This window comes from Mastigoproctus giganteus, chromosome 8 (assembly GCF_048544385.1).
Source record: "Mastigoproctus giganteus isolate SK-2022 chromosome 8, ASM4854438v1, whole genome shotgun sequence".
Taxonomy (NCBI): domain Eukaryota; kingdom Metazoa; phylum Arthropoda; class Arachnida; order Uropygi; family Thelyphonidae; genus Mastigoproctus; species Mastigoproctus giganteus.
The window spans coordinates 155,952,084-155,967,643 of NC_143582.1; the positions used below are offsets into that span (position 1 = coordinate 155,952,084).

The 15,560-nt window shown below is 36.3% G+C and overlaps 1 protein-coding gene across 1 annotated transcript in view; it reads left to right on the top strand.

Moving 5' to 3' along the window:
• Positions 1–15,560, top strand: part of LOC150081939 (filamin-A-like) — a 385,277-nt gene that overhangs the window by 149,445 nt on the left and 220,272 nt on the right. The window contains exons 4-5 of the mRNA XM_090378994.1: positions 6,759–6,932; positions 13,358–13,516. Coding sequence (XP_090235120.1) covers positions 6,759–6,932; positions 13,358–13,516 — 333 coding nt within the window. The remainder of the gene's footprint in view (positions 1–6,758; positions 6,933–13,357; positions 13,517–15,560) is intronic.

Consider the following 15,560-nt stretch of genomic DNA (forward strand, 5'->3'; position numbering starts at 1 on the left):
AGACATGGTGTCACACTGATATAAGGAATACCGAACTGGAATTTGGGGAGTACAATGCGTACAGAAAGGATAGAAAGGATAGAAAGGGAGGTGGTATTATGCTGTTAATTAAGAAAAACATAAAATCAAAAGAAGTGGCATCCAGTTGATATAGATGAACAGTGCACTGTTGAGTCAGTTTGGTGTGACATAAGCACTGCGAAAGCAAAAATAAGAGTAGGAGTGTGTTATAGGCCTAATGACTTGAATGAGTACAAGGAACAATTGTACAGAGAAATAGAGTGGGCTAGTAAATCGGAATGTCTTATAATGGGGGATTTCAACTTCCCAGATATTGACTGGAACTTGTGGGTTGGTCACTCACACACACTCGTCAGACTTTTGTGGATTTATTGGATGATTGTTTTCTGCAGCAGCATGTTCGAGAGGCAACCAGAGAAAGTAATACTCTTGATCTGGTTATCAGCAGTGATCATTCATGTATTAGGAATTTGCAGATAAAAGAACCACTAGGTGGCAGTGATCACAGTGTACTGACGTGGGATTTACTTAAAGATTTAATTACCATCAGAGGTAAAGGAAAGGGTTTTTGTTTCCGTAAAGGCGAGTACAGTGGTCTCCGACAGTTTTTAAATTCTGTACAGTGGGATCAACTGACGATGTTACCAACAGTAAATTCTAAGTGGGAAGCATTCAAGGAATTAATCGTGGATGCTACTAAAAGTTTCATACCTATTAAGAAATATTGTTCAAGGTTTAGGCCTAAATGGTTGTCAAATTAACTAATGAGACTCGTAACAGAGAAGAAAAATGCATGGGATGCATACAAATTAACACGTGACACAGAAGCCTATGATAGCTACAAGTTGATCTGTAACCAAGTTACAAAGGAGGTTAGGCAGGCGAAGGCAGATTACGAGAAATCCTTGGCAAAAGATGCTAAGAAAAACAGCAAGGATTTCTTTACTTATATAAACTCTAAAAGGAAGGGGATGAATCTTATTGGTCCACTTGACATAGATGGTTCGACTGTTGATGATCCTGCTCAGATAGCAAACAAACTGAATGAGTATTTTGCATCTACATTCACACATGAGGGATTATTAAGGTTTGAAAATGGCAGAAGGTTATCAAATTGTAGCAGGATACTTAATGATTTTGTAATAACTGAGAGCAATAGTGGAAGAGAAATTGTTGAAGTTATACGTAAGAAAAGCACCTGGGTGGATGGGATCTATCCAGTTATATTAAAGGAGGCGGCAAAGCAACTAAGCAAACCGTTAGCCATAATTATGAGAGCATCCTTGGACTCAGGGGAGGTTCCCACGGACTGGAGATGTGCAAATGTATCCCCAATTCACAAAGGGGGATCGAAGGGTGACACGGGTAATTACAGACCAGTTAGTTTAACTTCTGTTCTGGGTAAAATAATGGAGTCGCTGTTTAAAGATGCATTGCAGGATCATCTAGACAAGACTGCAGCAATAATTCAGACACAGCATGGGTTTGTTAAGGGAAAGTCTTGTCTGACAAATTTGATAGGATATTATGATTTGGTTACAAAGGAACTGGATGCAAAAAATAATTTTGATATCATATATTTGGATTTCAGGAAAGCTTTTGACACTGTTGTGCATGGAAGACTATTGTACAAATTGGAGCAGAATGGTATTAAGGGTAAGTTGCTGCAATGGATAAAAGGATGGTTAAGTGGGAGAAGCCAGAGGGTGGTAATCAATGGGTGCTGCCCTTCGTGGACTAATGTTATTAGTGGAGTCCCACAGGGTTCGGTGTTAGGTCCACTGTTGTTTTGTATATATTTATCAATGATATTGATGAAGGTATATCAGGCTTAATGTCGAAGTTTGCAGATGATACAAAGGTTGGCAGGGTTGTTAATGACAGTAATGGCAGTGTGCTACTGCAACAGGATCTAGATAATTTGGGCAGATGGGCTAAGAAGTGGCAACTGAAGTTTAACCTTGACAAATGCAAAGTACTGCATATGGGTAGAAGTAACCCCAGAGAAACGTACCAACTGTGTGGTACTACACTTAAGGTGGTAGAAAATGAAAAAGACCTGGGAGTAATTGTGTAGGCAGATATGAAGTTTTCTGAGCAATGCAGACAGGCTGCCAGGGCAGGTCATGGGGTTTTGTCAATGATATATAGGAATTTTGCTAGCAGGGAAAAGGAGGTGATTATCCCTCTGTATAAGGCAATGGTCAGGCCACGCCTTGAGTACTGCGTACAGGTCTGGAGGCCTCATTTTAGGAAGGATGTAGATTTATTTGAGCGTGTACAGAGAAGGGCAACAAGACTAGTGAGGGGAATGAAGGGATCCTCTTATCAAGAGAGGCTTAAGTTCTGCAAATTGCAGTGGCTGGAGACTAGGCACCTGCGTGGTGATCTGATTGAGGTGTATAAGGCCTTGAATGGGTTCAGCACGCTGAATTCTGATGGGATCCTTCCACTTGTTCAGATTACGAATCTAAGGGGGCATAAATTCAAATTAAGAAAAGACAGATGTAGATTGGATGTGCGGAAATTTGCCTTTAGCCAGCGGGTGGTTAATTGCTGGAACAAACTTCCATCTGTTGTTGTGGAAGTTGATAGGTTGAATAAATTTAAGGAGGAACTAGACAGACATTTGGAGGGAATGGTGTGATTTTTTTTTTTTTTTTTTTTTGGCTGATGCTGCATAAGCTCATACATTTGCTTTCTTGCATCACATGGCACTACTACTACTACGATCTTAAATTCTTTATCATTTCAAAAGACCCCAAACAGATACAAGAATTTAATAATGAAACCTCCAAGCAAATTGAACAGTTAATTGACTTCCAACAGCGAGCTGGACTCCAACTAAACAATGCCAAGTCAGCCCACTTAACAATCACAAAGAAGAAGGTCAAGAATGATATCTGAGTTACAGTTAATGGTGAGACAATCCTCAAAATTTAATCTCATACTGACTTTTGGCTATGTGGGATGAAGACTTAAATTTCAAGGAACACTTCCTAAAGTCAAAGAAGAAGACCTAATGTTGCTTTCTAGGCTATCCGCCAGGAGCTCGCAAGTTGTCACAGTATCAAACTGGTCAGACAATACATTAATAGATGTCTCACAGCAATACCACTATATGCTTCTGAAATCTGATCCTCTGCATCTACCTCTCAATGTAACAAATTTCTGACAATGGAATATTGGATTCTGCAGTGACTGAACCATCTGAGAGAAAACCCGTTCACCATCTTGAAATCCATTCTCCTAGTCAAAACAGGCATGACCTCCTAGAAGCTCACTATCCTCAAAAAGAATCTGTCAACTCTCACCAAGCTGCTAACTCTCCAGTTGATGCCCAGTCGATAGGCGATATTATCGCACTCAGAAGAGCAAGAAATAGAAACCATCCCTCACTTAGGATGAAGTCATCTAACCTGGACTCCTTAAAAGGAATGTTCCCATGTAAAACCGTTGAACACTTCAACACCTTCTTCATTGATCCAGTAAAGTTTGAAGTTAATAAAACATACAGAATACAAATTATAGACCAAATCTGGACTAAATCACCAGGACTGCTGTGAAAATTGTTTTATCAGAAATTTATATGATGTAAGCAATTAAATGCAATAATATAATGAAAAATAAGTAAATTTGTTATGTCAGTTGCTGAAGAAAATATATATAAGTTGACCTGTATATTTATCTCTGTAATTATTAAGATCAATTTTATTTTAAAGTTGATTGTAACTTACAATTAAGTAAATGTGATTATCTATTTAATCATTATTGCAAATATCTTGGAAATTTGTATAAAATTGTATGATGTATATTTCAAAATATCTGTACACCCTCCTAGCCCACTAGCTGTAGAGGGGTGGACCTTGGGTAAATAAACTAATAATAATAATAATAATCCTTGACCAACAGTAACACCAGACATAACAACCACCCTCTACTTGGTAGCAATACCCGTCATGAGGTGGAGCCCCCAATTGGGGAGAAATAATATAAGAGCACTAAAGAAAATATTGACATTTTCTTTATTGAACATTTGACAAATGCAAAGTACTCCATATGGGTAGCAGTAAATCAAGAGAAATGTACCAACTGTGTGGTACTACACTCAGGGAGGTGGAGAATTAAAAAGACCTGGGGGTAACTGTGGAATCAGATGAAGTTCTCTGAGCAGTGCAGACCGGCTGCCAGAGCAGGTCATGGAGTTTTGTCAATGATATATAGGAATTTTGCTAGCAGAGACAAGGAGGTGATTATTCTTCTGTATAAGGCAATAGTCAGGCCACACCTTGATCAATACAGGTCTGTAGGCTTTATTTTAGGAAGGATGTAGAGTTTCTAGAACAAGTACAGTAATACCCCGAAGTTACGCGATAGGTGGGTCCGACGAAAATCGCGTAAGTCGAATTCGCGTAAGTCGGGGTACAACTTTGCATATAAATACATATAAATTTTGCTTAATTGGGACCAAGGACTAACAAAAACACTAGTTTAGAAGAAAAATATTAATAAAATTGCAGTTCTTTATACATATTAATACAAAATATGTATTAAAAAACAAATGACTTACGTTAAAAAGTTATTTCGATGTCGATGGCTTCATAAAATCTAACAAATTCGTCTGACGACACAGCGCGTTCTTTTTTTCACGCAGAATTTCTTCGTAGCAAGCTAATAATTTTGTTATTCCTTGCTTTGTAGCTATAACGCGTTCTTTGTTGGAGTCTATGTTTTCTAAAATTTTTAAGCCCTTTACAATTGAGCCCTTTTCAATTTTCAACCTGTCAAGTTTGCAATTGTCATGTGCTTTTCGCCGTTGCTTCATTTAGGCCTGTAGCACGTGCAATATCACATGGTCTTTCATTTCGCTCAAAGCGTTTCACAATTTCATATTTTTTTCTCTATCGACAGAGGCGGACTGGCAATAAGCCTTACCGGGGAAACCCCGGTGGGCCAGTGTGATTTTGGCCATAAACCATAGTATGAGGCCACTATAAATTTTCCCGGGTAAGAATTTTTGACCCAGTCCGCCTCTGTTTATCGATAATTGCTTTTCTTTTTCTCTCTGAATCTGCAGTGTCTTCACCAGGACGCTTCCTTTTCATTTTTAGGGAATAAAGCACAATTACAAAACGAGGAGGCACGCTTGATACGCATAAACAAAGCTGCGCGCATGTAGCAACTGAATAAACAACACCATAAAGGCAGAGATACACTATTAACACCTCACATTTCTAGGGGTTACTACCATAAAACAATAAAAATCCAGTTGCGTTTCTGCTAGTGGAATCTGTTATAAACTGGTAGTAAACTCGATCTAATTGCATTTGCGATTATACCGATAGCTGGAATTGTGTTGGTGTTTATGTTATTATGGTGAAAGTGTGTTTCCCCTTCACTGATATAAAAAACATAAAAGCAGCAAAGTTGAATTTTGTTCATCTTTCGCTCTCATTCTCCGCCGTTGCACCGTATATCGATAACATATGAAAAACGACCTTGAAGATAGTGGGCGGCAGCGTTGCCAAACGAAAAAATCAGGAACCGCGTAACTCCGAGTTCGCGTAAGTCGGGGTAGCGTAAGTCGGGGTAGCGTAAGTCGGGGTATTACTGCAACACAGAAGAGAACAAGATTGGTGAGAAGAACAAAGGGGTGCACTTACGAAGAAAGGCTAAAGTTCGACTCAGGAGCTCATATCTGGTGAGTATGGGCTTGGCACATCCAGGGGTTCCCGAGCTGGATATCATCATTCTTCTCTCTTTCTTGGTGATTACTTTCTACCTCTCTCTCTCTCTCTCTCTCTCTCTCTCTCTCTCTCTCAGGGTAACTTGGGAATTTTTTTTTGCTGGTGCAGCATAAGCCTCAGGCTTCCTTGCACCATAGGGCTAATAATAATAATAATAATAAAGTTGCGGTGGCTGGAGACTAGGCACCTGCGAGGTGATCTGATCGAGGTGTATAAGGCCTTGAATGGTTTGAGCAGGCTCATTGCTGACGGGATACTTCCGCTTGCTCAGATTAAGAACCTGAGGCAGCATAGATTCAACTGGAGGAAAGACAGTTGTAGAATAGATGTGCGGAAGTCTGCCTTTAGCCAACAGGTAGTTGATTGCTGGAACAGACTTCCATCTGTTGTTGTGGAAGATAATAACTTAAAACAATTGAAGGCTGAACTAGACAAACATTTGGAATGACTGCCGGAAGGATGAAATGGGAAAGTTTTTTTTTTTTTTTGCTGATGCTGTATAAGCTTGCTTTCTTGCATCATATGCCTCAACTAATGCTAATAGCACATGCATATATTTTCCCACATGACAATCAACTATCATTTCCGTCTAAAGCTCTGTTAGTTCTTTCCATGTGCTGTCCAAATTGACATTTGAAGTTAATTTTAGGCTAATTGACAACATTCTTCTTAAGCCAAAAGTTTTGCATATTTAATTTCATAGTTAAAGGCAATTTCCTTCAGTTATCTTTGACTTTTGGTAGGATAACGTAAATATACTCTGACTCTGTGCTTCTTAATTTTTATTGTTCTACACAAAAATGATGCAAATTATGATAAGTTGTTTCAAAATACTTTCCTAGGTTTTTATTCTGTTCATAACTGTTACCAAGATTTTTGTTGGTTTCTCTCCTCACATGCACACGTAGAAGCAGAAAAGTATTGTTCAGGTAAATACTAAATGTTACATTTTCTCTGTTTAATAGGCATGTTTTTTCTTTCTCTTTTCAGGGTCCATTTCCGTAAAGGTTGACGGTCCATCTAAATGCGACATAACGTGCCATGACAACAAGGATGGAAGTGTTGGAGTGTCTTACGTTCCCCCATCTCCAGGAGAATTTAAAATCGCTGTGACCGCTTCTGGGAAGAGCATCGTAGGAAGCCCATTCACAGCCAAAATAACAGGTGCTGCAAAAAATATAATTTATTATATTCTTTTTCTTTTTCAGTTTTCATTTAGAGAACATCACGAGGGTTGCTCAATTAAAACATGTTCAACACGTAACAGTTCTCAGCAGTATATGAGAAAAGGATGCACGTAGACATAAATCAACACATTAACAAGAGTCAACGAAACTATTGTTTTGTTTGCTCTTGTTAAAATTGTGTGTGTGTGTTTGTGTGTGAGAGCGTATGTGTGCATTTTTTGTATGGTATCAAAAATAGAGAGTATGTTCAAAACAGATTGGTCAGCAGTGATTCAATATTTAACTGCTGAAGGGCAAGAACCATTTGAAATTAATAATATTGGCTGCGTATATGGTGAAGGTTGCTGTTTAAATAAATAAAATATAAATTTCTATTTATTCTTTGTACGGCTTAAGCAAGAAGAGTTTGCATCTTCATTGTGACTGCAAATATTTTGAATTAATTATTCTGGCTAGCCGGGTTTTTGGTGGCAAAATCAAACCATTCGCAGTGGGGAGTGCATATTTTGTGGAGGTGGACAGGCTCACTCTCCGAGATAGAAAAAATTTCAATTCCAAACTTCTGTAGGGAAAATTATGGTAATCATTTCCTTTGACTATCACAGTCTTTTGTTAGACTGATGCAAGCATTGCTTGGAAATGGATGCTAAAAACTTGAACTATCTGAGTCTCAACATCAGATGCAAGCAACCAGGACATCTGACAGAAGGAATTGCCATGCTTCATGATGATTCCTGCCCACATATTGCCAACCTGATTTAAGCTTTACTGCAAAAGATATTTTTGTTTTTGTTAATGTTTTTGGCATAGGTAAACCTACAGATTGTAAATAATAAATAAAATTTTCCTTTTATACTTCAGAATGACCACACAAGGTCAGAGGAATTCACATGATATAGAAAATACAAGAACAGCACTGTATTTTGTAGTCATTCAAGCACATGTATTTACATGTGCCCTAGCACTTGACCACTCAGCCACAACTTCTTGCTAATCTCCCAGTGCAAAGTTTTCAAACAGGCAACTTTGCTCTTAATTTGTTAAATAATTGTAATTCTTTGATCGTAGCTTCAACATTTTATCAACTAACTTGAGATGTGACTATAGTGCCTCTCATTCATAGGTTTAGCAGATTTTCAGGAATGAAAGCTGGAACAAAACGAATTCTGAACATGAAAAAAATTGGGACAAATGCACTCTAAAGAAGAAAATCGGAACAGGTGCCCTAATATTATCAACACTATTTTTATTTCATATAACAGTGTACAGAAAGTTCTGTGATAAGAAAATTATCAACCAGTTAACTGTAGGAACACAAATCCTGATCCATGTACAAATGTTTCTTATGACTAAACATCAACTATTAGGAACATGAAAACCAAAATACATTTTACATTTCCCTTAGGTTTCAGTTGGTTAATGCATTTTTGAAAAGCTGGTATAAGACCTTGTACATATATATGTATAGATGTATGAGGTTATATACCAGCTCATATCCAAGCGACTTTTGTCTGTAAATTGTGTGACCTGTGCTACCAATAATTTTGAACACTAATGAGAACTAAGTGGCTTACCTGACTCCTATAGAACATATCTGGGATGCTTTGTGGTGGGGGGGATGAATTGAAAGTTGTGCCCCCAAAAAAACTGTACATGAGCTGAAAGATGCTTTCAGAGAGGAATAGGATTTATTACTTCCTGAGAGAAATAAAAAAAGTCGTGAGTTAGGGTTAAATTTGAAAGTGTGTGCAATTCTGCCCAGACACAATAAGAGAGAGTATATGATGAGAGCCTTGTCAATCAATTTGGCCCTGGAGAGATTGTGCAAGGCTCATTGGGCAGAATTTTTTTCAGTGTGGTCTGTCTGTCTGTGTATGTGTTTGTTAACAGAAGAGACTGTTTCTACAGGGATGGGATACACTTAAATAGAAGGGGGTATAAGAGTTGTTGTTATTTTGATTTTTAGGAGCATTAGCAATTAAGGCCATAATTACTCCGGGGATATGCGGTGGTTGTTCCCTGACCTTTCCGCATCCTCCGTATTTGGTGGTCACGGGCTCAAACCCTGGTCTAATCAAGACGCGTGTGCTATACACTGCTGCTCCTGCCCACCTGGTTACGGAGGCACCTGGGTGTAAGAGTGTTTGCTGATGCTATCGAGGCAATGTTAGGCAGTCATAAAACTGCTAGCTTAGGGCGGGATTCACAGACTAAAAGATTAATGGTAACCATAGGATACTGTTAATCTTTTAGTCTGTGAATCTTCCCAAGATATGAAAGTTATGAAAATTACTTTTAGATATGAAAGTGATTATTGCACTGCTTCTATTAGAATGAGCAGCGGCCTGTAGGGTTGGGTGCCAGGAGTTTTAGGGTCTGGTGGGAGTCATCATGGAACAAATAAATATATGAGCTGTGTTAGGGTAACTAAGAGTAAGAATAGGTATCTATAATAAATGTATATACACCAATGCTAGGAGTATGGTAAATAAATTTGATGAATTTGAAGTGCTGGTCAAGACATCAAAGGCAGATATTGTTGGGATATCAGAGATATGGTGTCACACAGATATAAGCAGTGCAGATTTGGAATTTGGTGAGTACAATGTGCATAGAAAGGGAGGAGGGGTTTTGCTGTTAGTTAAGAAACACATGAAATCTAATGAAGTGCATCCAGTTGACATAGATGGACAGTGCAACATTGAGTCAGTTTGGTGTGACATAAGTGCTGGGAAAGCAAAAATGAGAGTAGGAGTGTGTTATAGGCCTAATGACTCTAATGAGTATAATGAACAGTTGTACAGAGAAATAGAGTGGGTCAGTAAATCAGAATGTCTTATATTGGGGGATTTTAACTTCCCAGATATTGATTGGAACTTGTGGATTGGTCACTCACACACTAGCAAGACTTTTGTGGATTTACTGGATGATTGTTTTCTACAGCAGTATGTTCAAGAGGTAACCAGAGAGAGAGAGCAATTCTCTTGATCTTGTTATCAGCAGTGATTATTCATGCAGATAAGAGTTTGCAGATAAAGCAACCACTAGGTGGCAGTGATCATAGTGTACTGATGTGGGATTTACTAAAAGATATAACTAGTGTTTCCAAATTCCCGACAGAGGCCTGACGTAGCCAAGTGGTCAGGAGCATGAGTGGAGTAGGTCCCTTGAGTGGACCGGAGGTTCAAGTCCATGACTGTTAAATATGATTAACATTTGTATTGATTGATTTATTGTAAACTCTACAGACCAGGTCGTGCCAGAGTATAAACATGAACATGTTAATTGGGATTTGGGAACGAGAAATCGGAATTCCTGAAATCATAAGTTATTCTGTATTTTTCGTAACATTTTATTCATAAACAATGAATCATTTTTCTGTGATAGGGTTATACTAACAATTTCAGAGGTTTTCTGTAAAAAAAATCATATAATAATAAATGCATGGTTTTTTATTATTATTATGAACCAATATATTGTGACAAGGTATATATTTTAATGTGACAAGATATATTTTAATGTGACAAGATATATTAAAATATATCTTGTCACAGTATGACAAGATATAGTTTAATATATGTTGTCATATTTTAATAAAATGTAAAAATGATCTCTACCTGATATAGAAATTTGACAATAGAAAACATTAAAAGAAGGGAACATTAACACAAAATAAATGCCAAATGAAAATCATTTAAAAAATTGAAAGATAATACCACAAATATTTAATAAACGTTATCATTCTTAATATTTAAAGGGCGCCTCCGTAGCCAGGTGGGCAGGAGCAGTAGTGTGTAGCACACAATTCTTGATTAGATTGGGGTTCGAGCCTGTGACCACCAAATACGGAGCATGCGGAAGGTCAGGGAATGACCACCGCATATCCCTAGCCCAGATAAAGGGTGAGGGTTGGCGTCAGGAAGGGCATCCAGCTGTAAAAATTGCATGCCAAAACAATAAAAATGCTGACCCCATATATAATGGGAAAAAGTGAGGCCAAAAAAAAAAATTCTTAAAATAAAACTTTAAAACACACAAAGCCCTATCCGATAGTCTTGATCTTTGTTTCTTGATGAATATTCCAGACAGAAAAATTTCTTTCATTTTGCATTGACATTGTTCGAGTTGTTAAGAGTGCATCCAAAAGCATCTTCAAGTTGGACGTTAGAGTACATGTTGCTTCTTATAAGCTCATTTCCTTTTTTAAAGATGAAAACATTTTGTCTGATGAAATTGTGCAAAAAGTGATGACAATTTTGGATGATTCTGAAACTGAAGAAGAAGAAAAAGCTACTGTTGATGGAACAACAAACATAATTAGCCACTGTGAAGCTGAAACTGTTGTCAAAGTGCATTGAGTGGTTCGAGGTACAAGAAGAAGCAGATGCTACCCAAGTGTTACTTTTGTATAAAATTCGTAACATTGCCTCCCAAAAGGCTCAAGGGGTAATGAAAGAAAAGAATGACTGACTTTTTTAGAAAAGAAATTTAATTATGTAATATTGTTTTCCTTTAAATTTCTTTAATGATATTAGAACAAAGTTGTACGTATGTAATATTGTTTTCTTTTAAATTTTTTTATGACGTTACTAGACCAGTGTAAGTCAAAATATTAAAAATAGGTATGTATGTAGATATCTGTACTATGATTGTTTGATGATCCGGTAAAAAAAATAATAATTAAAGTTTAATTAAATTTCATTAGGTTATGTATTATGTAATAAAATCAACAAGTTAGATGACCCAGTCTATTGTATGTATAATGGTTTTAATGTACATATTCTATTATCCATCTATTCAATTATCCGTCATGGTCTTGGTCCTGTACCCTGACAGATAATTGAGGTTCTGCTGTATATAATATTGGTGCAGAACCGTTATTATAACGATGCCTTTACATTACATACATAGTTTAATTTTATGGGTTAATTATGGTGTATCTACACCGATATTATATAGTTAATTTAAACCCATATGGAATTATGCTTTGTGCATTTTTTCTTTAAATACAACATTAAAGGAAACTTTTTGTAATTTTGTACACTTCTGAAATTTTTCCTGTGCATGAGATAAAAAAAATTCAGTAAATAATTCTGTTTACATGTTCGTTGAATATTTCTTTTTTGCTTCAATCAAATGCAGTGCACATAGTTGCAAGTGCTGCCTTAGCCTTTAGGGAAATTCCGATTTACGTAGAATTCCGTGGAATACAACCCTTACATAAGTCAAGGAGTGGCTATACTAAAAAATATATAGAGAAAAGAGATTTAAATAAAAGAGTTATATAGTGAAGAGAAATAAATATTATATTTGTAATTAAGCCGAACAGAAAAGAGACTTAAATAAAAGAGGATGTAAACTATAGAGTTTTATTAAGTGTTTAGTAAGAGGATGTAAACCATAGAGATTTATTTTAAGTGCTCTATGAAGTTATAATCTTAGTAATTAATTGACAAGATAACTATATTTACTTTTCACTTCTATTAATCACAGAAAAAGAAAAAAATAATTCAGTTAATTTAAGAAAAAAATCAAACACCTGAAATGTAATGCCAGTACTGCATACATTAACTTTTTTTTTTTTTTTTTTTGTGTAACTGAAATTATGAATATTTCCTAAGAATTCCTTTCCCTTTAGATACTTGGTTATTATTATTATTTTATTTAATATTTTTTTGACATTTCTGTTCTTGCTGCAATTTATAGGTGAAGACACGGAGATCACACTGCAATATATAAAACCTTCCATTGCTTATGCTGCAATTTATATTTGTACTGTATTTATATTTATAACTGCAAATTATATTTGTGCCACAAGTATTGTGGCACAAATTTAGGTATTCACGGGGAGAGACAACTCACTGAAATTATAAATTAACAATGAGAATTTATAATAAAGTCACACATCAGGTTGATTGACAGGCAAGTCAATGTGTCAGCGTGGCCAATAGGCAGATATCACATATGTTTATTTTTCGGCATGTTTTATTTTTCTTTTTTAAAAATTTTGTTAAATTATCTATCCACGAGACAGCAAGCCTAACTGAATCAGATGAAGTGATTGAATGTTTTACAGTGAGTGAAAAACTGAAGATTGTTAAAGAAGCAGACGAAATAAGGAATCATGCTGGTGGTAAAAAATATAAGACATTGGTGAAAGTTATAAAAAAAATTGAAGGCAGATGAAAGCACAAATTTTGGAAAACAGCAGAATTAGGGGACTTATAAACAATAAAAATAAGCACTAATATCTAATATTAAAAACGTATTATTTTATTTCTAAGGTATAATTTTTTTGGTATTTGATATAATTTTCATTTATAATTATTGTATTATAATGTTTTCTGGCTTTGCTCTAAAAATATGTGATTTTTATATTGTTATTTTTTTCTAATGTTATAGGTGAAGGAAGAAAACGTAATCACATTTCCATTGGCCATTCCAGTGAAGTCTCACTCAATACAGTAGAAAAGGACACTAGAAACCTCAATGCTAGCATTGTTGCACCTTCTGGTCTTGAGGAGCCATGTTTTGTAAAAAAGCTTCCAGATGGACACCTTGGTAAGTGATAAAATTAACTGGAACTAATTGGAATCTTTATAATATTATATAATTTTTCAGGACATTCATAGGCACTAAAATCATTAATTACACTAGCCAACAATTTTAAACTTTTTTTCAATAACATTAACAAAATCAACTGATTTTGACTAAATCACATGTGCTGAAAATGAAAATGACAGTAGAAAGTTTGTAGCACATCACGTTTTCATGTTATGGCTTCGTGCTCCTTTTTTCCAAATTTTTACTTATCTAAATGCACCACTACTTTTCTTGTAAATTAATTGCTTGAAATAAAAATGATGGCCAGTAAACATTCCAAATGGATAAAAAATAACATTTAAACTTTATAAACACCTATTTGGGTTTAAGTGAGCAATTAATCCGCAAATATGGAGGTGAAAATAGGAAATCATACTACTTACAATTATTTTTTCCTCTTATGAGCAGAATGGCCCTTCCTTATCAGAAACCAGCAATAGTCACCCATCAATGCTGGATGCCATCATCCTTGATACCTCTGCTCCATAGTGTGGATATCTTGGTGGAATTGTTCCCCCTGCTCATCGCTGACAGATCCCAAGTCGTCTGGAAAGAAGCTCAGGTGCGAATGTAGGAAGTGTATCTTCAGTGACATTTGACATCCTAACTTTTGATAGTTATGTAACAATCCTTCTATCAACTCAATAGTTCTTTACTTTTTTATTTCCTAAAAACCCCCTAACAACAGCTCTGAAGGATTTCCACGCAGCTAATTCAGTAAACATTTAGTTTCAGAGATGTCATCCTTTAAAAGCTATCTAATTTGTGGGCCTACGAATATCCCTACTTCAACTTTGCATTACTAATTTTTGGAAACTGTCTTTTTTAATACTTGAAACCTTCACTATTTTTGTCCAGAGCTTTTACAAAATTTTTCGTGAGACTCAATGTGCAAAGGTGGCAGAAGCACCATTTCAGGTTTCACTAAAAGTGTGCATTTAATGTTCAGTTTCCTGGGAACGTATTCTTCTCTGATGGGCCATTCCTTCACAATATAATGATGTCCTACTGTTCAACTATCCCTAAACACAGGAAACAACAATACTTAGTAAACATAAGAAAAAAGGCCTATGTGCTCTGGATTCATTATTTTATTCACTATCTTGCAGCACAGAGCAGAACAGAAAGTAAAATAAAATGACGGGTTGTAGTTAAAGCAGGTTTAATGCTAAATACATACAATAAACAGTAAAATATATACATACAGTAACTGGTAATACAAAAAGCTTTCGGGCTTTATGTAGCCATTCATCAGTGAACTGTTGGACTGAAAGTTTTAGGAACGTAGAACTTAACAGTCTGCGATGACAGTCATGTACAGTAAACTATGTGATACAACAACTAATCGTTGGAAGTTAAAGCCTGTGGTTGTGACATATGGGAATGTTGCCAATGTTTGTCAGTCATGAGAAGGGTAGCTCACGGTGTCTTGTCAGTGATATACAGGAATAATTTTTCTAGCAGGGATAATGAGGTGATTATCCCTTTTTTTAAGGCAATGATTAAGGCTTGAGTACTGTATACAGGTACTTATACTTTACTGCCTTAAAAAAGTACTGTATACTTTTTTAAGGCTTGAGTACTGTATACAGGTCTGGAGGCATCATTTTAAGAAGGATGTAGAGCTGTTGGAATGAGTACAGAGAAGGGCAACAAGATTAGTGAATGGAACAAAGGGTTGCTCTTACGAATAAAGGCTTCAGTTTTGCAAATTACAGTGTCTGGAGACTAGGCACCTGCGAGGTGATCTGATTGAGGTGTATAAAGCCTTGAATGGTTTGAGCATGCTCAATGCAGATGAGATTCTTCCTCTTGCTCATAATAATCGCCTGAGAGGGCATAAATTCAAATTGAGGAAAGACAGTTGTAGGATAGATGTGCGGAAGTTTGCCTTTAGCCAGTGGGTGGTTGATTGCTGGAACAAACTTCCATCCTTTGTTGTGGAAGTTGATAGCCTAAATAAATTTAAGACTGAGCTGGACAGGTATTTGGAACGAATGGA